At 40.0% G+C, this 26,884-nt stretch overlaps 1 protein-coding gene across 2 annotated transcripts in view; it reads left to right on the forward strand.

Moving 5' to 3' along the window:
* The window catches only part of RNF130 (ring finger protein 130), a 42,647-nt gene continuing 15,763 nt past the window's right edge, over window positions 1-26,884 (forward strand). The window contains exons 1-3 of one of the 2 annotated variants that reach the window (XM_058848381.1): window positions 1-964; window positions 10,867-11,061; window positions 23,998-24,248. In XM_058848381.1, coding sequence (XP_058704364.1) covers window positions 697-964; window positions 10,867-11,061; window positions 23,998-24,248 — 714 coding nt within the window. In that variant the 5' untranslated portion in view covers window positions 1-696. The remainder of the gene's footprint in view (window positions 965-10,866; window positions 11,062-23,997; window positions 24,249-26,884) is intronic. The other variant, XM_058848380.1, reaches the window with a different exon arrangement.

The following is a 26,884-nucleotide window of genomic DNA, read 5'->3' on the forward strand; positions in this document are numbered from 1 at the left end:
GGGGCGGGGCGTGCGGCGCCTGCGCACAGCGCGGAGCTGCAGTCGAGGCGCGGAGCCGGTGGCGGAGCCGCGGGACGGTGCGAGGGCCCCGCCGCCCTCGGGGCGAACCGGGCATGAAGCGACGGCTGCCGGCTGCAGACGCCGGGCTGGGCACTGAGCTGCGCCGCCTGCCTAACTAAGGCAGCGACGAACCCCGAGGCGAACTGAGGCGGCGCGGCGGGCCGAGTCCGAGGCGAACCCCGCGGCTTTTTGCGAGCGCGACTGAGGCGGCAGCGGCGGCTTTTGCCAGCAGCCTCCTCTGGGCTGGCGAGGGGCTGCGCGGGGAGGGGGCCGCGGCGCCGCCCTCGCCTCCTCCCCTCCCCTCGCCCGGCCGGAGCTCCCCCGCGGCGGCGGGCGGGCGGTATGAGCGCGGCGCTCTGAGGGACCGGCGGAGCTCCGAGGGACCGGCTTTCCCCGAGCAGCCTCCCCTGGGAGCCGCGGCGGCGGATCGGACGCGGCTGGGACCTGCCATGACTCCCCTGGCTCCTCCCATGGCATGAGCCCGAGCTCTCCTCCCCGCTCCGCCTGCTTTTGGTCTCTCTCAGCTCCCGGGCTGTCAGATGGGATAGGACACACCCGGGCGTGCGGGGCTCGACGCTGCCGCGGGGGAGCGGCGGGGGCAAGCGGTGACGGCCGTCGGCTCGCCTGGAGTCGAAGATGAGCTGGCGGTGGGCTCGCCAGCACTGGAACGGCGGCTCCTCCGTGCTGCTGCTGCTGCCGCTGCTGCTGTGGCACGGCCGGGTCCGGCCGGCCGGCGCCGACAACGCCAGCCAGGCGTACTACACCGCGCTCATCAACGTGACGGTGCTGAGCCCCGAGCGCGGCGGCCCCACGCTGCTGCGGATCGACCGGGGCCGCTACGGGCAGGACTCCCCGAAGGTGGAGGTCAAGGGGCTGTTGGTGGCTCCCGTCCCCATCAACGGAGGTAACGCTTCCCTCGCTCGCTGCCGGGTGGTTGCTCCTTGCCTGGGCTGGGCAGGCTTTCCTCGAGAGCTCTGACAAACGAGGAGGAAGAGCTTTCCTAGAGGAAAATAAAATAAATCCATGATCTGAGAGTGTTGGCTTGAATAACGGCTCATCAAAGTATAATGTGCTTTCCAGCATGGATCCCAGTAGATTGGGTGTATTGAGCGGTAAAGGTGTTGTTCTTTAACTAATTACAGAGAGGGTAGCGATAGTTGACAGTATTTGGTTCTAGCATTGCCTTGAATCTCAGAACAGCTGCATAGCCATCTCGCTGTACATCTGGATAGCTTTGGCAACTGCATGAAGTCAGTTTTTCAGTGTGCAGTTCCTAAAAGCGCTGTTTAAGCTGCCCATCAAGGCCTGGAAGGACTGAAGCTACCAAGTTGTTGCTCTTACAGCGAGCCCAAAATGCACTTGTTTGCAGTACACTCTGGATAGAGTGCCCAAATAAGTTTTCTTTTAATTAAGTGAAGCTGTTGTCCATCAGTTCTTCTCTTGGTAAATGTTGGGGTTTATAGAGAACACTAATTTGAACAGATGAGAATATTGTCATGATTTTTGCCTGAAGTGAAACCGGTATGTTAAGTAATAGTGATGTAATTTTAATAGTATCTTATTTTGAAAACCATTCTTGACATTATCTAAACTGCCATCTTTAAGAAATGGACTGCTTGATGGAATACAGTGGTCCCAACCTGCCTCCTGGACAGTAAACATATGAATAATATATTAAGTGAAATATTGTAGTCAGTTAAAACTAGAGTCTAAGTGGTGAATACTAAGAGTGTTTTAGAAGAATTGACAGCACAAAACTACTGTATTGTTAGAAGCTTTAGAGAATTTGCCAAATCTTAAGGTCAGGAAAATACTTTGGTGCTTCTTCAGAACAAATGTATTCTGTTAGGCAGCCTCTGTAAGCTTCTGGTCCGGATGGATCAGGCTGTGCATCGGCAGGTGCTTGTCAGTCTCACTGGAGCTCAGTTTCATTAGCTCTGCAAAATATAACTAGGATGTATTAATGGTGTAGATTTTGGGGTGGAAGAGTGAGGAAGCAGAAATTGTTGAGGACATCTTCTGTAAAATTATTTTTATTTGTACTTCAAATCCTGTTTATCAGCTGCCATTAAATATGTTGCAGTCATTCTTCTGCTTTCTGATATTCCTCACTTACATCCCCACAAAACCCCCTTGAAATCAGGAGTCTGTCCTGGAAGTTTTAGGCATGTAAACACTGTTGCTGCAAATGGTTTTTTAGCAGGTTTTAAAATACTGCCTTTTAATACATGCAAATTATCAAAGCACTTTATTTTTTTTTTGAGCTGCCTTATTTGTCAAGAAAAACTTTTGATACTAATTTCTTTTAATCTGCCTCTGTAACTTTTCCTGCTTTCTTTTGATATGCCTTCACTAAGGTGCAATTTAAACACTGAAGGAGGCTTTGACAGCATTTTCACAGGCAGCTGATAACGAGAAGAGCTAAATAAAATTATGAACAGTCCATAAACAGCATTTTTATACCTACTGCTAAGTACTATGATGAATAACTTTATTGAGAAAGCACAGCAGGAAGTGTGAAAATGTCAGACTTGACATGTTTTGACATAGTGCAGTTGTTAAAACTTTGTTAGCAATTTTGGGGGAAATTCAGTTTTGCCCTTCTGTTTCATCACAGGCAAAGCAAGCACAACAGGAGTTGTCTTCCTTATTTTTAGATACTCTGAATTGCTCTGTGTAGGTTGTTATATACTTACATTTTATTTGAATTTTGCTGATATGCATGTGATTTAAAAATGTTTCATGTAGTAAGAAAGATTGGAATATTTTATGCTTTTAGTTAGGCTGTTCTTGAACATCTGCTTTTTTATATTCAGATTTGGTAAAAGATGATGCAGACTTGCTGAAAGTAATTGCTCTAATGTTTTTTTAATCAGCCTGTTAATATTGCTGTAGAACTTGTTTGCAAATTTTTTTCTAATAGCTCTAACATGAGTAGCTGCCAGCCACTGCTCTTAGAACAGTAAATGCTGTACCCCAGCTTTCATGAATCCTCAGAAGAAAAGGACTCTACAATTGTTAACAACTTTATTTGAAGATACCTTGGGTTTGAAACTGCTTTGATGTCAAGCATTCACCCATTTATGGCCTATCTTTGAAATTTTCACAAATGTGGGTGATCTGTTAGCACCTTGATGGCATGAACTGTTTTAGAGCTGAAGTGTCCTTTATTTCACATTTTTGCATGCTCTGTGAAGAATCATAGAATCACAGAATGGTTTGGGTTGGAAGGGGCCTTGAAGATCATAAAGTTGCAACCACCTTGCCATGGGCAGGGACGCTTTCCACTAGACCAGGCAGCTCAAAGCCCCATTCAGCCTGGCCTTGAACACTTCCAGGAATGGGACATCTTATTACGTCCCTTACTCATTGCCTGCAGGGAAATAATTGTGTTTACTAATTCAAGATTTAGAGCCAATGATTTGCTGCTGACCGCACACCATTTGTAATTTTCAGTGTTCTGTGATGTTTTTTGACTTTTGTTCTTGAATATGCCCAGTATTTTATGTACTGCTTTTTGAAGATGCCAATCCCATGTGGTCACCCATCCTTTAAATCTCAGTGCAGCATGATAGTCAATCACTTCTCCTGTTTCTTTAGCAAGATTTCTTTAATGGAATTCAACCCTGTCATGTTAATACATGTATTAAACCTCTTCCTGTGTTCTTTTTATAGAGCTTGTATGAAATTGATAGGGGCTTTCAAAGGCAATGTTCCCCCAGGAGTGGGGTGGCAGTAACTGGCATGACCGCCTGCAAATGTGACTTGTGAAAGTGCAGCTCCAGAGAGCTCTTGGTCACAGTTGGCTGCTGGGTGTACATTCAGCACCTGTGTGGGCATATTTTTCCAAGCACATTAAATGCACGCTAGCAGCATAGTTTTTTTATTAATCTCTCTTCTGTTCTTCTACTTTGAGTTCCTTCTCTTAACTCCTCTAACTTGTTAATCTCTTTCTTGTCATGACTTAATTTCTTACTAGAATAGTGTTTTAAACCACTTCTGGACATGTATGCTTGCAGATTAAAAAAAAAAGAAAAGGTCCTCTTGTTTTGCATGGAAGTGAAATGCATCTTCACAGCCTGATGCAGGTTTTCTGATAGTTTTGTTCAGGTTTATAGTATTCCGTCAGTGAGGTTCCAGAATACTTTTTAGTCCCTTACTCAGTTATTTGTGACTGTATGCAACCAGACATTTTCACAGAATCATAGAGTGGTTTGGGTTGGAAAGGACCTTAAGGTTTGTTTAGTTCCAAGTCCCCTGCTTTGGGAAGGGACACCCTTCTAGACCAGGTTGGTCAAAGCCTCGTCCAACCTGGCCTTGAACACTTCCAGGTCATTTCAGTCCAGTCCTCTCACAGCAGCTGCCTGATGCTCCTGGATGTCTGAACATACCCCGTGCAAGTGTTCAGCCCTGTGCCACTCCAGTGACCTGTGCTTTTACTCTTCTTTGGTACTGAGTGCTGGACACAGCTGTGGTGCAGACTTTTAGGTGTCAGGCATATTCCCCTTGCCATGGCAAGCCAAGATAGAAGCCACTGAATACTCACCTTAATGGTTCTTGGTAGAAACTGCTTTGTTACGTAGTTCTCTCAGTATCATTCTCCAGGAGGAACAGGACTCTTGTAGCTGTTGAATCTGAGTTAATGCTTTTGTTCTGTGCTTGGATTCTGGTGTGAGGACTGGAAATTCAGTCTTGTGTGCTCTTGAAAGTCCCCTTGGTGGGCTTGCTGGGAGGTAAGGTTTTGTATACCTTGGCTGGCTTGGAAAGCTGGGAACCAGGCAGGATGACCAGGACTGGTGATGGGGCTGATAGGAAGAGAAATAGCAGCAGAGTCAAACTTGAAATGTTGAAATTCATTGAGCCAGTAGGTCAGGAATGAGGGGGTGAGAAGTGCTGGAAAGGGATGGAGTCTAAAGGGCTTGTAGGGAGGTGCTGGTTGTACAAATGCAGCTTTGGAGAAAGAGCTCTTGGAAAGGAGAGTTCCCAAAGGGGTGTAAGAGTTGGGGCTGGGCAAGGAGATTGAGAATGTGAGGAAAAACATATGCTAGAAAAAGGTGAAAGTGTGGAAGAAACAATATTGGCTCAGTGTTAGGAAGGAGGTGTATCTTGTGCATAGTACTGTAACTACAGCATTCTGTAGCATCTGGCACTTCATAAGCATGTTGTGTGAACAAGTTTTAGCTGCAGAAGGTTTGAAATGCCAGTTTCCTGCTAACTGCAGGGCTTTAGGCAGCATTCAGACAGAAATTCTGGCCCAGAATCCAAACCAGTAAGGTTTAGGAAAACGCAACAAGCAAATATATCAGTAGAATAAGGGAAGAAGAATCTTGTGCCGTGCTTCTGTCCTTCATCATTGATCTTTGTATCCAGCTTAATTAGTAGTCACTGATTGATAGCAAAGGTGGAGGTTATATATTGGAGTTTATAGCCATAATTGTAGAATACTTACTGAGCTAACAAGATTAAATCTAAACTATTATAGGACTCTTCTAAGCTTCAGTGATTTTCTTTTGTTTAACTTCCTCCCTGAAACCAGATTACCTCTTGTTCAAGGAGTTTCTTTTCGTGCTAAAGGCAGCTTTAGTCAAAGCAATTACCTGAAAGAGCTATTGAAAATAAAACGTTGCTGTACATAACTCATTGATTCATTGGCACCACCTTAAGAAGTAGAAATTATGACTGGCTTGAATAAGGGCTGTATTGATAATAACACAAGTAGTAATGCATTGAAAGAAAATATGTCCGTTGTGTGTATTAAGCCCTAATGGGGTAGAAACTAACTAGTACCATTCCTTAAAATAATCAATCAGCACTACTGAGTTGCCTCTGTGAATTTCCCAGCTGAATTCCTTTTCTGGAAATTTTATCACAGGATTATAATTAATGTGTTGCACAAAGCAGTCTTATTTTACCAGTCAGGTGTTCTACATAGCACCTACCTGGGCAGCAGAACTGTAGGGAGGGAATGCTTTGGGGTGCAGCGTGTGTAGCACTGCACCTTCCCATGTTCTTCTGTGGTTTCTTTCCCAACAAGCCTCCTGATCTGTTGTCCCTCAAAATGCTAGTGGTGTGTCTCCAGCTATTGTATTACAGTGACTGAAGGTCAGACTTTAAAATGATTTCTGTATGTGTAGCTGAGACAGACCAGCTCTGGCAACTGGTGCTGGCTTTACACACTACAGTATTAGCTAAGATGAAATCAATAGCAAGATATCTGACCTTTAGAGAAAAAAAAAAAGGAAGATAAAAAAAACCCTGCATAGAATAAAATGGTTAATGCCCAGATAGTGGGATATTTCTGTGAAAAGGGGGCAAAGTCTGCAGCAGCCTTAGCTGAGGGGAATGTCACAGTTGCATTCAAAACAATGCAAGAGCAGCAGGAACAGCATGAGAAAGAGCAAACCTAGCCCCAGTTCAAACTAGGGGACAGTCTGCATTCACACAGGTGTGCGCTTGTGACAAAGCCACTGGGAGCTGCCCTTTTCTTTTTGTTTTTGGTCCACAAAATGGCTCTCCTTACAGGGAGAAGGCTAAAACATGGTAAAGCAATTGGAAAATAAGAGGGGGGAAACTACTGTGGCTGTACTGATGTGAGCTTGCCACTACTTCTTCAGTAGCTGAGGAACCTTGGTTGGATCTGTTGCATTATTAACTACTTTTTTCCCATGAATCCCTAAAATGCTGTCATAAACTTTAGTCCTTCAGCAGAAAGGGGTCTTGAATTATAAAAAACGCTCAAGGAAAAGCAGTTACACAAATTAGGCAGCACTGTGTATTCTGCAAAAGAAAATTGAAGCTCTCCTAAAGCAGAAAACAAACATGAGCCTAATGGTAGGTACTTAAATCACAGCTGATTCTTCTGTAAAGAGGCTTTGCTGTGGTGTTGGGACTTAAGGTATTACAACAACATTGTATATAGCTCTTTAACCCAGTGGGCTGCCACTTACAGCAGAAAATTGGGTTTTTTGCCAACACATGATGCATAGATAAACACAAAGACGGGCAGGGTAAATAGCTTATATTTCAAATAATGCAGAAGAGTAGCACACTTATAGGGAAACTTACTTAAATGGCTTTCTGTATGCTTATATCTTCTGAACTTCCATGAGAGGCTTCTGATCTTATCTTTTTCTGTGCAAGTGATTTGTTTTAGAATAATTTAATGTGAAGTTGCTTTTCATTCTAGCAAGTAACATCAGTTTTGGGCCTCTCACTACAAGAAAGACATTGAGATATGTCCTGAGAAGGACAAAGGAGCTGGGGAAGGGGCTGAAGCACAGGTCTGATGAGGAGAGGCTGAAGGAGGGAGCTGGAGAAAAGGAGGCTCAGGGAGGACCTTCTTGCTGTCTAAAACGCCCAGGAGGGTGAAGCCAGGTGGTGTTCAGCCTTTTCTCCCGGGTAGCAAGTGGCACAGTGAGAGGAAACTGCCTCAAGCTGTGCCTGGAGGGGATTAGACTTGATATTAGAAAAAAATTCATCACTAAAAGGATTGTCAACCACTGAACCAGACTGCCCAGAGCAGTGGTGGAGTCACCATACCTGGAGGGATTTAAAAGACTCGTAGATGTGGTACTTGGGAGCATGGTTTAGTGGTGAACACAACAGTGCCAGGTTAATGGTCGGACTCAATGATCTTAGAGGTCTTTTCCAACCCAAACAATTGTATGATGATCCAGGTAATGCTTGCAACCCGTGTGTTGTTGATACTGGTTGTACTTCGGATAGCAGATCATAGATGGCAGGGTAGTGGAGAGTGTCAATGATGATTCTGGCTGACCCTGTTCATGTGCATCCCCTTCACTGCCCACTGACATCCTGAGCTGTAAAGGAGATGTTCTGTTGTAACCATCTCACTATTCTAGAAGGGTGACTGTAATTTTAAGGCTTCCACATTTTTCAGAGTATCTTCAGTCTATTGAAAAGCCAAGCAGAACACCCCACATTTCTCACTATTGTTTTTGAATTTCATTTAGTTAAAAGTGAGACGATTACTTAACATTTGTGTGGTGTAACAGAATGCTAATGCAAAGAAAAGTGGGTTGTGACTTTTTATTAAATCTCAAGTGATTTGCAGACAGTTCGGATTTATCTAAACCAGCCAGATTTTCTTCAGTGTTTTTGTATTGTTTAAATAGTACTGAACTAATGTTGTCAGCTGTTAAATTTTTATCAGGATATACTGAATACACCTCGTCAAGAATAACATGCTGTAAGCATTTGAGTCGTGTTTGTTAGTCTATATCTGGAAAGCTTTAATCTCTTAATATCTTGTTTCCTAATTCTGTTGCTTTATCCAGTAACATTTCATAGCTCTGTCCACAGCTGAGAGAGACTTTGATCTCTACGGTGGTAGAAAATTTTGTGCTACTTTTCCCACAGATGCAGTTTCTGTTATCTCTTACTTCTTTCTCTGTTGCTTTTTAAGCTAAAAATTTTCAAGCATACAAAATTTCAAGGTGCTTACATGAATTTTAAGAATGCTGCCTCCTTGTTCAAGGTGCTTTTTGTTGCTTTTATGGTTTTTCACTGTAGTAACCCATTACCTTGTTCTTGTGGCCATTTTTGTTTTCACTTCATATCTTAGTTTTGATCATGATTGTACTGAAAGAAACAGTATGTAATCTGTAGGATTACTGTTTTTAATAATCCCATCTATTTTAGGTAAATTAATGTTGGCCAGTGTTTATTTTCAGAGTTATTTTTGGTTGTTTGAGGGGATTCTGTGGAATTGTAGCCATTTAGAAAATGGTGTTTTCCAGCAGATGTATCATACCTGAGATTCTTGGGTATGATTTCATGGGAGAAGGATGGGATTTTTAGCTTTCAAGGCTTGAGAAACTTTGTCACAGTCTACTGGTGCCTTCCTCCTTCCATGTTTTTGAGTGGAAATGTTCAGAACAAGGGAGAATCAAGCATTAAACAGCTTTTATCTTAACAGAGGGCAAAAAGATTGGTGGCACATGTGCTGTGTTGTGATTCATCCACATTTTCAAAAAGGAATGTGATTCCTTTAAAAAATATGTACTGTTCTCAAATTTAACATTACAAAGACAAGCTGCAAAAGTGCAGTGGGCATAAACATGCTCTTCTGTGATTGTTGATGTTTGTGATGGCCATCACCAGTGCTGCAAAACACGTGTGGATCAGTGCTAGCTAGCAATTTCCACAGGGATTCGAGTAATGATGTCACGATAATGGAAGAAAACTCTCTATAAAATTTGGCTTCAGGCATCTATATTTCAGATTTTCCCTCCTGCCTGTATGAAACAAAAATACAGCAAATAGCTCTCCATGTCTGAGATGTCTAACATAGGCTTGAAAAACAATCGTGAAAAGGATGTGCTGGTATCTGGCTCCCCACCCTCCTTCCAGAGGAACAGGGAGAGGCACTTCTTGTCCAAATTAAGAGACACAATGACTTCCTGTACGTCTGCCACAGTATAGATTCATCTACACCAGCTTTCTTTAGGCAACCGGAAGATTTTCCTTTCTTGTTTCAGAAAACATCTTTAGCTTTTTGAATCTCCTTTGTTACAGGTTTTAACCTCAGCTATGTTAAGCTGAGAGTGCTTAAAAGGATCTTTTGTTTTGTTTCCAGCTAATATGTTAAACTGGATATTTTTTTTGGTGGTAGATTTTTTTGCTGAAATCTCATAGTTGTGCTGAACTCACTTCTTGAAAGGAAAAAAATTATGGAAGACTTCATTTGATTTGCTCTTACATTGCAGAACTGTAATGTTTTCAGAGCTATTATGCAAATAAATTGTTTGTTTATGTCGTGAAAAAATCACTGTTTATCCCAACTATTTTTAGTAGCCAAAGATTATTATACTCTTGGCATTGGAAAGGATAAATATATTTGCATTATAAACTATCGTTGGCTCTAAATTTATAAAATCCTTTAATGATATGACCAGTGTATCAGACTCAGCTGTGTTTCCAGTTGTGCAAACAGATCTGTCTTTCACTGGTTTCAGCTGCCATGAAGTTACTTCTGCCTTGGGTTTTGTGCCTTTTGTACCTAGCTCTGTGGCTTTGGGTTGTTCCAGGAGATGTTACACCATCAGAAAGGACAAAAGAGCTTTGCACACTGTTGAATTCAGACATCTGGCATTTGCCATTTCTGTTACTCTTCCTTTATACCATCTATACCTGTTCAGCTGATGAGTGCATTGCGTTTGCAAACCTTTTTGTTTCTCTATGAATTTGAATACATTTCCTTGTAGACAAAATGTGCATGTGTAAAAATCCAATGTTGGCTGCTGGGGTTTTACAAGATCAGCTTTTAATATTGTCCTTTTTTACAGTGGCCTGCACATGGCAGATAACTCTGAAATCTTGTTTTCACAACCTGCTTTGTTTAGTTGTACTTCCCACTGCAGTGATATTTATGGCTGCATTAGGAAGAAAAAAAGACTTGTACTCCCCAGAATGACAGATAAACAGCTGTTTTGTAAATGCCTATAGCAGATGAGCCATATTCTACTGTTTTTCAGCCTCTAGGCAGGTATTGATTTGAATGTGAATTCATTGTTCTAGCTGCACTGGAGTTAAAAATAGCTTGTGTTAGTGAGCCTAATTCTCAGGCATATAGTCACAGCTTTCAATGCGTGAGACTTCTTTTTTTCTAAATCTTTTTTTCATAAGAATACAGTTATCTTTAGACTTTCTTTACAAGAGAGTAGTGGCTTCTTTGTGTGTAATATTTAAGTACTTCAGCTACTTGGATTTAGGATTTTTCTTCTTTTTCTTTGTTTTGCCTGTTAGAAGAAATTGCTGTCTGTGTAAATTTGTTTCCCATTTCAGTTGCAGATCGTCTGGGCTGTGACCCTCGAACACGTTTCCAAGTCCCACCAAACACCAAACAGTGGATTGCTTTATTACAGAGAGGAAACTGTACATTTAAAGAAAAAATATTACGAGCAGCTTCACATAATGCCACAGCTGTGGTCATTTACAACAATATATCCAGTGAAGAACCTGTCACGATGACTCATCAAGGTAAAGGAAATGTGATCTCCTTCACTATAATGCTTTTGCCGTTTAAACTATTGCTAAAGAGCCCTTGGCATTGGACAGATTGGTATTGGAAGTAGCCCATTCCCTAACGATATTTACATATATGCAATATAGTAAAATAAGCCAGTAATTCTGAAGAGTTATTTTCCTTTAGCATGCATTTAACCAATGAGAAACACTTACCTCTGCAGTGGAGGTGTGGGTGTGTTGGAGTGAGGAAGTGCCTGTAAGATTTGAGGAGCAATCTTTCAAACCTTTCTGCAGAAGAGAAGCTAACATACATATATAATGGAAGATCTGGAATTTTACAAAGCATCAAAGAATTCTGTAGCAGCATGTCTTCAGCTCACTGTTCTGGTGGGGACCTTCAGATGTTAACAGCTATATTTTGGGGGCTGAGCTTACTTTTTTAATGGCAGTTTACAGAGGGTTCTCTTTCTACAATGAACATCTGAGTGCCATACAGGAGCCAACAAAACAGTGATTTGGAGGGCTGTTGCCTCTGTAAATTGTCTAGAATAATGCTCTAAGTCTGTTTTTCTAGAGAGTTCTCTTTTTTTACAACTGCCTATGTGTAAAATTTTACTGTTCCTGGTGACTTACTTTGTTGCTGAAAGCCTCCTATGTAAACATTTTCCTTGGCTAAATATTATTTTTGCAATTCTGATAACTACCTTTTTCATTTGCCAGGTTTTCTCATTTTGGAACTATTTAGCTTAATCAGAAAAGGCATATCTCTGCATTTGGTGGTGGTACTGCTGGCTGATTTTAGGTTTTTTTTCAAACATTTTCAGTCTCTCTTAACATAGGGGGTTGCTTGGAAACTAGAATTTCTTAATTATTGCTCTGCATATTGTCACACAATTAGAATGTAATTTCTTTACTAAAGAAACACTATGGTTCTTTCTTTGTTTTTTTAACAAGGAAAATATTAGAGAGGCTTGACCTTCCCAACTTTCTATACTACAGGAATTTTGCAGGGGGGTTCTGACCTCCGTGTAGCAATTCAAAGCTTGTTGACAATTGATTTTTATATCAGGTACCTTCCTTAGACAGTTTGGTAAGTAAGCTGCAGGCAAAAAGTCACATATTCTAATGAAACATTTTTTGCCACCTTTCCTTTTTTTTTTTTTTATTTCCCCCATTTCTCTCTCTCCAGTTGTAGAGCCCTCTTAAACCTTCAGCTCTGGACTCTTTGAACTGCCTGTAGAAATATTTATATAAATATGCTCTATTTAGCAATGATTTGTAGTTTTCCTGTGGTCTGGAATACTTCAGTGTGTCAGGAAAAAAAGCTACTACTACTAATACAGCTTTAGCATTCTTGGCTCTATTACATGTTAAATCATATAATGGGTTTGATTATAACTTTAATACCTTCTTTCTCATAATGCTGTTAGATTTGGCAGTTGCTTTACAGCAGTAAGATGAGGTCTGTCTTTGTTCACTCCCTGTTTTAGCTCAGAAGACCTGTGTGTTGCCTTTGAAACTTTATCAATAGGCCCAGTAGTTCTGGTTGGTTGAAATACCATCTAAGATGTAAAATTTGAGAGCTGCTGTATAAAAGAGTGTCTTGTAAGGTAGCCAGGCACCTGATTGGGTGGTTGATATTTGGGAAAAAGACAATACTGTCTTCAGCATGATGAGTTCCAAATATTTACTCTTACTTACAGTAAGCATTAAAAAAAATGTGATTATGGGAGATGATTCATATTTTAGCTTTGTGTGTTTGAAATATTGGGTTTTAGGTGGATGCGCTCATTGTACTCTAGAATCCGCCCTGATTTGGGCTGAAGGGTCTATCTCAAAATTAATGTTGGACTTGAAGTGTTCAAAGTATGTGACAGGCTAAAAGTAATTTTCTAGAACTGAAGTAGCACCTGTAATGAAGAAAAATGTTGCTCCACAGCCTTGATTTTGATTGTGTTGTGGACATGTGAAGGATTTCCTCAGCAATCACTTTGCAGAACTTCCTGCAAATAACTTCCTGGTGGGTTGATGGAGGAACGGTAATTGTGTGTAATTGAGATGTAGACCAGTCCTTGGGTGTTAGCCTCAGCACAGGGAGGGTTTGGAATCCAGCATTCTCCTTCTTGAGAGTTATTCCAGGTGGGAGACAAATTCCTGAACCTGTGCTTACAGGATGACTCCTCCTAACACTGTGTAAAGCATACTTGCACATATTCAAGCCATTCCCTGGTCTTCTTTTTTCTGCCTTTTAACCATAGCACTGTTTGTGTGCTTTTTAGGTGGTGAAAAACCACATCAACTTAGAGGTCTCTTCCAACCTAATTGATTTGGTATAGATGTTCTGGTGCACTGCATCACTTTTCTTTAATACTTTCTGTCCCTAAAGGTTGGGATGAACTGACCCTGGTGTATTTGAGAGCTGTTCTGCACTGGTTAAGTTAATGGGTTGGAGTTGATAGTTGGCAAGTGAGGATGGAGGTGAGCCACCAAGTTGGTGTTAGCTCCATATGATGTCTATTGCTATGCAATATTCCTCTTTTCTTTAAAAATGCAGTCTTCACAAAACAATTTTGCAGCTGTTATGATGACCAAGTTAATGACTCTATATTTTCTTTCCATAGACAAAGGAGAAACTAGATCTTGTGTTATTTTATATTACTGTAACATAATTTTTGTACTGCTGCATATCAAGTCTTAGAAATATTGTCTTTCTAGTGAAGCAAAGGGGAAAGCAGCAACTGCTTATAATGCACACTGTGAACTTCAAGCTTTCCTGCCTGGATATTTGCATGAATTCCAATCACCTGCTTAGACAGTGTCTGTGGTAAAAATAAATAACACATTACACAGATTTATATATGTTGCCCACCTGCAGAGAGGTGATTCCCTGTGAAAGGAGCTTAGGAAGCACTTTTCACCTGTAGGATTAATATTTTATCCAAGCTATTTTATGCTTGAATACACATTTGAAAATTTTATTCTTATGGAAATTTGTTCATACTCAAAATATTACTTAGCAGAATGGCCGTTCCTTCTGGTGGCTGGATAACAACTGTCACTCTGGAATCAGTTCATCATCACTGTGTCAAATGAACAGTTTCTGCTGCTAATAGCAGAATTTGCTTTCTCTTGTGTCATAGTCCACCAAGTCTCTGCCCCTTTGTTTTCATCTTTGAGTTTTAAAGTAGGTAATGACCTTCAGGAATTGTCAGGTTGTTTGGTTGTTTTGGTTTTTTTTAAATACCTGTACTTCTGTTGATGTTATTTGCAACATTATTTTTTTTCTTTGTGCATATCCTTGTATATGTCACTGTATATCTATTTTGCACAATCCTGTAGATGTCTTCTATCAACCTAAGCAAAGGACACCTTTCCCAGCATAGGTTATGTCAGACTATGACATCACTGGCAGGAAGGCAGTGTTTTATGAGTGGTTTTGCTTGCTCCTTCAGTTAAAGCAAAGCTGATACTGTCTAATGTAAAAAAGAGCCTGTGTGGTGGACAAAATATGTAGTAGCTGTCTCCTTTATAGGCAGTTATGGGAAAAGGAAGAAAGTTCAGGTTAAATAACATTTTCGTTCCTTTTTTTGTTTGTGTGTGGTGGAGACAATCCTGTTAAGTACAAAATAGTTAAATTTGGGGAGGTTGGAACTGGATGATTTTTAAGATCCCCTCCAAACGATTCTGTGATTTTATGATACAGAATTTCTCTCTTAAAATCTAGACTTTTATTTGGATTTATAGAAAAGAATATATGCCAAACAAGCCTCTAAAGTTCAAATTTCATATTTAGAATTTATGGGAAAAAATATAGACAGAAAATGAGAAACACATCTAGAAGACAGTGTCAAAATGATGTTGCTGGATTCCAGCAAGTATGTGATTTCTCAGCACCTAAGAAATTTCCAGAAGTATATAAACAACTTCTAATATAACACTGTTTTTAGAAGATTTACCTGATATAGGTAAATCTTTTAAGGTCTTTTGAACCAAGATGCAGAATGTCATTAAGATCAGTCTTCATTTCTCTTCTAAAGAAACAACTCACTAATTTTCTGGAGGAGGGTGTTTCTGTTCCATGATGTGCACAGGTGATGTTCCCCTTGCCATGGCAGTGTGCAAGAGCTGTCCAACGTGGGCTCCCAGAAACAGGTTCCTTCCAAGGGAAGGATTTTTCATGATCCTCTGTTCGCTTAAAAAGCACATGTGTGTGGGAAGCAAGGGCTGCATTTGCTTTGAACTGTGCTAAAACTGCCTGTATGTTCTGTGGACTGTTTTAGGTCAGTGGGTCAGAGGCAGGAGGGACACTAAGCAATTTGAAGTTGTTGCCATCTAATGGCTGTTCCACGTTCTTGCCCTCATTTGGAGTGGGGACAATAGACTACAGAGAGCCGGCGGTCGAGGTGCCACTGTCCTCTGTTGTGGCACTGATCCCTGAGCAGCTCATCTCTTAACTCTGCTGCTTGCCTTTTTCTCACAAATGTCTCTTTATGTAACTCTCAGCTGAACTGAGACATGAAAGCTCTGATGGGGTGCACTGCAGATTATCTTGCACAAATGTGTGCTGACAAATATTTTAGCTCTACACCAAATCCACTGCAAAACTTGTCCTGGATTACTGAGGCCTACTTTTAATCCACAGGTCAAAACTAATTTTATTGTATATTACAATATTGTTATTAAAAATGTATTATTACTAATTTATCTTATACTGTTAGTGAAAAGGAAAGAGCTGAGTCATTAAAGCTGAAGCTTTATAAAAGGCAGAGTAATTAGTGGTCTAAGCATAGTTTACATATATTGGATCATCTTTTATTTATGTTTGTTAATTGAAAATATGGAGGATGAATGTCAACAGCTTTATTGGTATCCTGTTTCCCAGTACATTTCTTGGAGGTCTGTCAATCAGGAGAATCTGTCACACAGTAGATGGAGGTGTCTGACACAGAGACCTGGAGAGGAGTGTTTGACATGCTGGTTCTGGACCATAAGGAAGCACTTGTATCTTCAAGGCAATCCAGGGAAACCCCTTTACACAGCCATTATAGCCTTGGTGCCTTGCAGAACTCCTTACCAGTGTTTTTGTGTCATACATGCCTCATCCACAACTGAAATAACAGCAGTCAGGCTCATTTTAACTCAGCCAGCTGAAAGGGTAATTAGTTCTGTGACTGTGAAAAGGCCCACGGGACTGTTAGTGACTGTAAGTAATTACATTCTTTTTCTTATCCAAAGTCTGAGCTCCAGCAGCAGAGTAATTCCCCATATCTGTGGACTCAGTAGAACCAAATTTATGATATTAATCTATGAATATGCTATTTATAAATCTCTCAAAGTATTTTGTAGTGTCCTTGGGTAAGGCTGTCTTGCTATTTCTCTTTGGCACTTTACTGAATCTGTTTGGAATGACTGTCAATGTCCCAGTTGATAGATCTGTACAGAAGTCTATAGAAAAAAATACATGAGTGTGACAAATTGCCCTTTTTAGGAATCCCTGGGTTTGTTAGCTGCATAATCCATTAGTGGGAATACAAACTGCTATCCAGAAATGGCAAAATGTAAGCCACCTGCTAGTACCTGGTCACACTATGGAATGCAAAAGACAATTATCAAAATCCAAGTGTGTCTTACATTGATGAATGGGTCATTGAGGTCTACACTGCATTAATATTATTGATGAATCAAGAATGTAACACTGTAACAGGTTTTGGATGTTGTTCAAATGTATAGAAAGTAAAGAAAAGTTGTTTTCAAATTAGCAAAAATATCTTATCGAGATAGGTGGACATAGATATTTCAGAAATGCGTTAACTTGTGACACAGTTTTTTTCAGTGGTGTGTAATGTGTTAGGATCATGCCATTTCCCTAGTCAAAACTTAGTGATTCTTCAACTTTTTATCAATTTGCATTTGTTCAAGGTTTGAATCTAAAATTTGCTCTACTTTGTTAGCTTACTAATACCTTAACAACACAAGTATTTATTCCTTGAAAGAAACTGTAAATCAGTTTACTTGCCATAAACATGGTTAAATGCCATGTAAAAATGTGAGTAAAAGAAAAAAAAAATTCTGTGCACAGATTGTGGAAAGGGGATGATCAAGTGATACATTTCTTTGTGCCAGGCTTTTTTTATTCTTCCAACATTATTTAGGTGGAATGTCCGTTTCCTTTAAAAAAAGATACAACTATAGTGCAAGCAGATGCAAAGAAGCATTGCTAAAAGAGGAAAGAGTGTGAAATGTCTGTAGAGTCATTGCAACATCTGTTTGCTTTTCCCATGTCTAGGTTTGATTTTTCCCAGTGTGAAAAACCCAGAAGGTCACATGCACTAAAAAAGTATATATATAAATGTAATTCCCAGAAGATAGAAGTCCTTCTGCAGGAAGGGAATATGTGATATAAGTGGAATTATCCAAAGGATATTTATTCAAAGGAGGGGAGCACAAGAAACCCCAAGCCCCCAAACTTAATGTCCCTATAATTCTAGGGGAACTCTGCTGCAGTTCAAATTCCAGGGATTTTAAAGTCACTCCCCTTCTTGGCCCAGCCATGGGTCTGTCCTCCTGCTGCCCATCAGAAGCACTGAAATAGCATGTTTAAAGATTGACCAGAGATTTTGGAATTTGAGGGACTCTAACAATAAAGAGGTGGGTGCCTCTTGTAGCTTAATAAAGTATCTTAATTTTTCTAGCAATGCTTGGTGTCATATGACTTGGGATGGAAATAGAGAGGAGCTACTTGGGTGAGGTGGGTGAAGAGGAAATGATCTGCAGAGAAGCCAAAGCCCAGTGCCTCTTTTGCGCATACTGATGTTGTGTTGTATCTTTGAGAGGCTGTGAGTGTTGGTTTTCTGGAGTGTGTTGGGTGTTGGAGAGACACAGCTTGACCTTGACAAGCTTGAGAAATCCAGGGGTGTAGCTCCTCAGCTCACGTGTATCAGCAGGATTTGGACTTGTGAATGAATCAGGATGTGGCTGTGACTACCTGTTTTGATTGTATGCAAATTTCTTCTTAAGAAACATTTCCCTGAGTGTCAGAATAGAGCAATTGGGTTATGAAATAATGTGTCAGCAGTTATCATCTAAATACAGCGCAACTATTTTCTCAACTGGTTTTGCTATTTAGCTCTCCTTTTAGGAACTCTTGGTCAGAGTAGATTATAAAGCTGATCAAAAATACAGCAAGGACATTATACTGAGGCATTGTTTCTTGTTTAATGAAGGAGGATGGGCTTATAAATTTATTATTATCACTTATAAACTTGATGTGCTACAGGCTAGCACAGCAAGAATCTGATTAAGCTTTAATATTTGTTTTGAATTTAATTGTGTCACACCCATCTTTGAAAAGCTGCCCTTGCTGTTTCTGGTTTTCTAATCATATGCCTTGATCAATGCCTGCTTTTCTTAAAGGAGCAGGGCTTTGTGATGGTCCATCATGTCTGCAGTACAGCAGTGCCTGGCACACTGCAGAACACTGAGGTGTAATCGTGTTTACAGGGCACAGAGCAGGACGCTCGCTTTATCTGACAGAGTGAAATCTGTTGAAGTTATTTTTGCTACAAAGAAGTTTTGAGTGTTCTTCAGACTCATATTGACAGTATCTCATAGAAGCCTTTTCCTCATGGAACTTGAAATACCTACTTATTTTTCCTCTTGAATAGAGAGAATTCAAGTTTTAATTTCAGAAGCTTTTTTATTTAGGTTGTTTTGCACAGATTTGTGCTGCAAAGAGACTTGTGATGTCTGAAAATACCTACTCACTATTTTGGGAAAGTTGTTCCATTGAGGCATCCTGTGAAAGCCAAACTTTTGGATAATAGTTTCATATGCTGCTGCCCTTTATGATTTTTTGCATGGTAATTTTGTAAAATCTGTTCTGGTGTCTGACACTGCATAGGCATCCTAAACTAATTGTTTACATACAAGCAAGAATTCAACATTTTCAATATTATTAAGGCAATAGGAAGAGAAATGTTTTAAAATGCTACCAGTCTCATTTTATAATTAATGTATATCCTTGGCATTAAATTCTTGTCTAGTTTAGAATGCAGTAACTGTCAAATATTATGGTCTTTTGTTTTCAGAAGTATTTGGTTTGGGACATCTCAAACAACATATCCTACTCTTGAGATTGCTCATGTGTTGACAGCTTGGATATGCTCTTGTTTACTTTCTGATTAGATCAAAATAAAAATATGTGCAGCTAGACCGGTTTTAATGACTCTGAAGATATGCCAAAGCTCGTCCTCTTGGTGTCTGCTTTCCCATAAACCTGCTTAGAATGTAGGAGTTACAGTGAATTTCCGCATTTTGCATTGGACTAAAATGTTAAGGTACCTGATAAATGTGTGGGTTTCCCCACTGTTGTGATATGGAATTTTTATTTAAAAACATTTCTCCTCAAGCCTACTTTTTTGAGCAGCACAGCTTTGCGTATAGGTCAGTATGCTTCTCCCTTACCCTTTACCTCATGGGTTCCATGGATTATATCCTCTGTGGCTGAATCCTTTCCCTTGTAGAGGTAATCCTTGTTTCCACCTCTGTTCTCATGCAGCTCAGATGTCTTCTGGTGTTTTCACAGAACTCACAGTCGGTTGCTCAAAATTTCGTATAGAGCCGTATCTTTCATTAGTGCTTTCCTGCTTTCTTTGTCGTTTTCTGGGCTCCCAAATTCTGTTGGAGTGGTTTCACTGTTAGTTGATGTTATTCCAAGAAATCTGTCGCTCACAGTAAGAGGACTGATCCCTTTCCTGGGTATTGAATAGTAGGTGTTGCTGTCTTTTTATTTCTGATACAATGCATTCAGAAATGCTTAGCACACAGCTGCAGGATTTTAATAGAAGAATAGGGCAGTCTGGTTTTTGAGGATGGGCAGTTTTATTTCCAATTACGTTATCATCATGATGATCCTACTGCTGCGCTCAGAAAGGCAGTGTGGCATTTCACTGTCTGAATCCAGCTTTCAAGTGATTGTCTGGACCAGTCATTTCCTTTATCAGGAAATGGGGAATTTGTGTTTTCTAAGGAAGTGCTGTGAAATTTTCACCAGCAGAATTATTCAGGTAAATGTTCTATGTTTAGGTTTTTCAGAAAGAAGTGATGAAAGGACTAAGTTGCAGTTATATTTTCTCTGCAATTTAAAGAGAGGACGGTATTCTTTCACAAGCATGAGATGAGTGCAGTCTTTGTGCTTCATGCTGTGTCTGCAGCATCAGCAGCCACTGTCAGCGACTTATTGCAAGGACTTTAGCCTAAAATATCAGCCATTAGCAAATCACTGACCTTTGTTGTGAGTATCTGACTTAGTTCTCTGCAAACCTTGTTGCATCAATTCACAGCAGTTCAGTGCCTCTTACAGGTGGTCTGACAGTTTCCACACTCAAGGTGGGATCTAAGGGTTTTTTTGCCCTCCCCACGTGCTGGAAGGTGGTTGAAGCATTGCAGCCTGGTTGCCAGTTGCATTTTGCCAGGCTGCCATGCCCTGCAACCTCTGTTGGATGCTAGGAGGATTGAAGGTTTCTGAAGTCTGCTCTTTGAACCATGTCTGTCTTCAGCTTCAGCCTGGCATCCTGGGCATAGTTACCCATATTTTAAGCTTCAGATAAACATTTGGTAGTCAAGAATCAACAACAACAAAAAAGACAAAAAAAAACCTACCAAAAAAAATCCCAACACAGCAAAAGCACCACAAATATTAGCCTGTGGTGACACTTGTTACATTTCTTTGAGATGACTTTTTATTGACTTTCTAAGCATGCTCTTTTAGAATTGCTAGGAGATGTGAATAGGTCAGTGAGAGAGCAAAGCAGTTTCCTTATAAGCTCTACAGGAAACTTCTGGATGTTGCTGTTTTTCCCGTAGTTCTTACTGTCTTCTCAGCTTTTAAGTTCTTCTGTCTTCTGCTCTCACAATGTAACAATTCACAGATTTAATGATTAGTCACAACTTCATCCCTTTTAATACACAGAGTTGTATAACTATCCTAATTAAACATGCGCATGGTAAAATTGCAAGCTAGAAAGAGCTGCCTGGCTTGGATGATAGCAATTAAATAATTTATGTTTACAGGCATCAATATTTATCTTATGCCTACTGTCTGTCCTAGCTTGTCATCTGTGGTTCCATGTGTAGCTCCTTGGCTTTAGTAAGCAATCCAGATTCTTTTCTCTGGACACTGTGTTCTTGGCTGAGGAGAATATTGCTTTTCGTAAGATTATGGAGTAAGACCATATTCTGAGTTTCACAAACACTTTCAGTCTTTCTGTCTTCACCTGAGGATTTTTTCTGCTAAAGTTTCAGAAATACAAGGTTTCAAGGTGCTTAAAATAAATGAGTCACTGTCTCCTCCTGCCCCCAATTGTTCTCAAACAGGGAGTTCTTGCTAAAATTATTTAGGGTGATGCCCCTGACAAAAATACGGATGAACAAAGTCCCAGTTTCCACTGAGCTTCAGTATGTTAAACAGACACAATTTATTTTTCTTTTCTGCAGTTCTCCTTGGCTCTGGCAGGGTCAGAAGCAGCAGTAGCACTTTGGCTGTTCCCAGTTGAGTCATTTGGAATGCAAATCACTTTGCAGTGATGCCAGAGGTTCCCATTGTGCTGGGCTTTATATAAAACGCGTGACAGATTGTCAGCTTTGTCACATTCCCTGGGCAGCAGGGAATAGGTAGAGGCTTCAGCTTTGGATTCAGATAGAACTGGACTAGTATCAGAAGATCTTTGTCATCTTTGCTTTGCAGATAACTATAAATCATGTTAGAATATTACATGGAGTGCTTTAGCTTGATATTTTGATACTAACATAATTTCTCAGTGCAAATAAATTCCTACTGGGGAAGATTAGCAGAACATGTGCTCTGGGGAATACAGTCTTCCTGTACCCTTCCCTGCCTTTCTTCTCTGTCTGAACTAGATATGCAGAGCAGAACTGAAGTCTGGGGAAAATACCAAGCAATATAAATTATCTGTTCTTGATTGATCTTGCACTATCTGAGCTGCAGGGATTTGGGGTTGCAGGAGCATATTCTGCATCTATGTACAGGATCTTGCAGGAAGGATGTCTCTTGTGCTGTAAAAATGTGCTGTAAGTCTGGACAGGCACTATCTTCCCAACTGGACAAATAGGAATCTGAGCAGACTGATATGAAAATAAAGCTAGTGATGGACTTTTACTCTGAGATTTGCTATTTATTAAATATCTTGGTTATTTTTGCATGAAACCAAACTTGGCACTGAAGTGTCTCTTGAGAGCTGGATTAAAGTTGATCTTGTGTGAGTCTGTGCTATACTAGAGATTAAATAAATTGTATTGAGTTTTCACTGCTATTCAAAGCTTTTGAATTACTGTGGCACTATTTCAAAAATATTCAGAAGTAAACACTGAACTTTCTTGTCCTATTCAGTCCCATGTTAGCAGGACAAGACCTGAATGACTTTGCCATTTCAATTTTAAATAAAGAAAAGTTTTATTTCCTTGAGGAAAGCAATTTGAGGGCTGTGGAATGTTTTTTTTTTCAATTATTGTGCAAATTTTGGTTCCTGAGATTATCAGTTTTGATTATTTTGAGTAGTTCTGTCAGCACAATCCACATCACCAATTTAGTGAACTTAATAAGAAAACTGATGATAGTGACTGTAAATGTTACTACTTAGCATGGTGAATTCAAAGAGTAGCAAGAGAACATTTAAGGCTGTTGCACAGCTCTATTAAAATTCTCCATTTTAGAAAATTATGTAGCTGTCAGCCTGAGTTATTGTGCCTAGGGTTTCAAAGATGCTGCTCTTTTGGCTCTTGAACAATATTTTGTGGATATGGTAGCTTCTTAAAAATCAGGTTTTGATTAAAAGACTTTGAACAAATGCCTTGTGTTAAAATAGGACCTCATGTTCTCTATTGTCACACTAGGTTCTCTGTAGCTTAAATCCACTCTAAATCCAGAATCTTGGTGCAGAAGTCGTTTGCCTCAGTTCCTCTCTGAGAGAATGTGAATTGGAGCAAGCAGATGGAACAAGCAGATGAACAGATTTTGGAAGCATTTTGAAAATAGGTCTTGAAAGGGTTTTTAGTACAGGAAGCAAATAAGTCTGGATTAATAAGAATGGAACTTCACAAGGGTTTTTTCCTTTCTGCCTTTGGTTTTTCTAAACCTTTTCTTTCTTTGAACTTAGAATTACCCTGTGTTCAAGATACTCCTTTTTTGATGGGGCCTTTGCTTTAAAACATAGTTGCTGTCTCTGCTCTATAGGTGATTTTGTTCTTTTTCAGCAAGGCTTATGGTTTTCCTATTATCCTTGTACCAATAATTTTCCCTTTGGGACAGGAAACAGTCTAGAGGCAAGGCACTATGAAAACAGATGGGCTACACATTGAAAATGGAGCTGATGAAGCTGACAGCCTCTTTGCAATCCTATCAAGCGTGTCTTTGTATGGGTGATAAAATCAGCAGTCAAACTTCTGCCAAGTTTTTTCAATTCTCTTTTACTTTGCAGCCACATAACCACTCAGGAGAACTTGCATAACTCTACCAGCAACATCCACAGCACTGCCTATGCTAAGGGCACTCGAGCAATATTCTCACTCATCTCCTAAATGTTTTTCTGAGAGTTGCCTGTTTAGGTATTCACAGCTTCAGATCTGGAACAAATGTACTTTTGAAAGCTAATTCAGACTGCACACAGTAATTACAATGTGGGAAATACTGTATAACCAGCAGTAGAGATCTGTTACTATGTGTGGAGCTGCTGAGAGTTTGCATGTTAATGCCCTAATTTGAAAATCTGGGTTTGAAGGACAAGGCATGAGTAAAGTGCCCAGTTCCATGTGCCATAGATGGCTTAGATTAAAACCTCTTGAGTTATCAAATGGCTTTGCATTGGAAAATCTTATGAGCAGCATGCCATGTTAATTTTAAACAGAAATTAAACTTTTTTCCCCTTTTTATAGGAACTGGAGACATTGTTGCTGTCATGATTACAGAATCAAAGGTTAAGGAGATCCTGAATTACTTGGAAAAGAATATTTCTGTCCTGATGGCCATAGCAGTGGGATCCCGTGTTCCTCCGAAGAACTTCAGTCGGGGCTCTTTAGTCTTTGTGTCAATATCATTCATTGTTTTGATGATCATTTCTTCAGCGTGGTTAATATTTTACTTCATCCAGAAGATCAGGTACACAAGTGCACGTGACAGAAATCAGGTAAGGGGTCTCTTCTTTTCTCTTAAGTTATGGAGATAATATTTCTGTATACAGTAATCAGTAGAGAATAAATAAAGCATGCCCATCAAACTGGTGTTCAGAACCTCTTTGTTCCAAGGCAGAGCATGTTGCCAGACAAGGATTTTTATACGTCAAAGTGTTTTCATCTTGAGCAGCATTGGTATAGATCCTATTACATGACAGAAGAGAATAGAACTGAAGCAAAATACTTGAGTTTTGGTTTGTGTAAGTCCAAGAGTAAGATGGATTCTGTGTTGGCTGAATAATACATACCACTGTATGTTGGATGTATGTTGGGAACAAGGAGGAAAGTTGAATTGTGAATCAACTTGTGTATAGTGTAGGGGAACACTGAGCAAACATTATGAATTCTCTCCATCCTCTCAAGGTTATGTTCTCTAATAGTTAAGGTAATTTAGAAATTGTACAGAAGTATTCCCAAACCATAATTAGTCATGAATGTTAGGGTAAGAAAACTAAGGTATAGAGCTGCTTAGTGGGCTGTATTAACTTTCAACTTTATTTAAGATCACGCTTGGTAAGGAGTGCCTAATTGTCCTGGTCATATATTTTAACCAAAATTTTGTCCAGTATGCCTTTCTTTCCACTCTTAATTTGTTTAAGAACTGATTTCTTAATGTAAGGCCATACTTAGAGATCTAGACTAAATTCAGTTGTCAGCTCAAACACAGATAAACTTTAGAAGTAAATGTTTTACTAGTGTGGACTTAATGACCCTCCATAGTGTGCCTTGGCTTTTATTGAGAAGGGTCAGTAAACCTCAGGAAATCCACAATGCCCTCTTTCCCCTGTCTCTCTGTCACGGCTAACTTAGAAACCTCCTGACCTCGAGTCACTGTCCCCCGTTCCCCCAAATTGCAGCTGATACATAGCAGCTGCCTCTGGGCCAGTTCTTTGGTGTTCTGTCAGACCTAAAACAAATTCAAACTTATAAAGCCTCAGCTGTGGCACAGGATTTCCTTTTCAGTTACTATAAATAGTGTCTGATGATGCAGGTCCCAGAGGCATCCTGTAGATTTTCCTAAGGATGTCATTCTTAAATGACCACACTGTAGCTGGTACTTAGTGTGGTCCCTTGGGATAGTGAAAGTTTAAATATAACTGTAACTTAATGAATGTCTGTAGAATACAAAATTGTGCCTTCTCTATCCCCTACATGGCTCTAGGCTCCTTCCAAATGTCCATGTTTCAAAACAGTTGCTACATTGGGAAAGGGCTCTTGTGACCTTTTTCTTTCTTTAGATTTTTACAAAGGTCAAGAGAAACTTGATGAAAATTTTATGTGGTTTAAAAAGCTGAGATTATTAAACTTTAATAAGAAGGTGGCGACAGCTACAGCTTATTTTTAAAGAGCTTTGAGAGCTTTCACAAAGACTGTACTGTTAGTGATGAAATAACTTGGTTTAGGCTATGATCTTGTTTTTAAGGTATGTCAAGGCACAAGTTTTTCTATTTTTTAAATCAAAGCCATCAAAAACTTGCTGTCTTTTGTAGATAACACAAGTAGATATTGGTATTTCACATTGTTATTCTTGCGCGCTTCCGCCGGAGGTGTGAAACACTTTTGCATGTGGAAGTGACCTTTTCCATCTAAACAGTTGTGGGTTATAAAGGCAAGCATATTCTGTGTGCCTGTGCCCTAACTTAGCAAAATACCAAATCCTGAGCATTTCCAGTGTTAGAATGAAAGCGTATTTGGTAAAATTAGAAAATGGAAGAGATTGACCTCTTAAACAGAAGAGATGGAAGTTGTTATTTAACAAATTTATTTACATAAAAAAACAATACGTTGGAAGAATTCTGCTGAAATATTATGCTTTCAATGGGAAAATTATCTTTAAAATTTCTTGTGGTGCATATACAGTCACATGCATTAGAACGAAATATAGATAGTACCCACATTTGCTTAGCTGGTAGAGTTGAGCATTCAAGTGAAATGCCATTTCAGCCTTGTTCCTCTCTTAGTAATCACGTTTTTGGTTATGCCATGGTTATCTACTCCAGCAGTGTGCTCAATGTGCTCTGTGTCATTAAGTACTCAGGCTTATTTCAATATGCTTGTTCCAGGACATGTTATTTAGATCTTCTTAAATTGACTGAATTATTGCATATTGAAGTTAGGGTGAGATTTCTGACTTTAGAGGAAGCATATAATTTCCTCTCCCAGCTCTGCTTCTGATGCTGTGCTTCCTACATGGATGTACTTCACTAGCTGGGACTGTGTATCTGATTTTTTTCAAATCCTTGCTCTAAAAAATATAAAATAAGAGCTGCTGTTTTGTGAAAACCACAAGGAAGTAAAGTGCTTACATAATTCTAGAATAAGTGGTATAGTCAGTTGTGATACAGACTTCTGAGGTCATTGTGTTTCTCAAATAAAAGCAACTTTCATTGCAGTTTGCGTGCAGGGAAATGTGTGATACAGGGGGCACGCGTTATGACAGATTGGGGGTTCCATTTTATAAAAGGTGGGCACAAAACCCCACACATTCACTGCAGGCTGCAGGAGAGGTTTTGAGAGCTGAATTCTCAGAAGCAGCCCTTCCCTTTCAAAGGCAGAATACTTAGTACAGGTAGGGAAAGAGGATATACAT

The sequence above is a fragment of the Poecile atricapillus genome, chromosome 13, assembly GCF_030490865.1.
Source record: "Poecile atricapillus isolate bPoeAtr1 chromosome 13, bPoeAtr1.hap1, whole genome shotgun sequence".
Lineage (NCBI taxonomy): Eukaryota > Metazoa > Chordata > Aves > Passeriformes > Paridae > Poecile > Poecile atricapillus.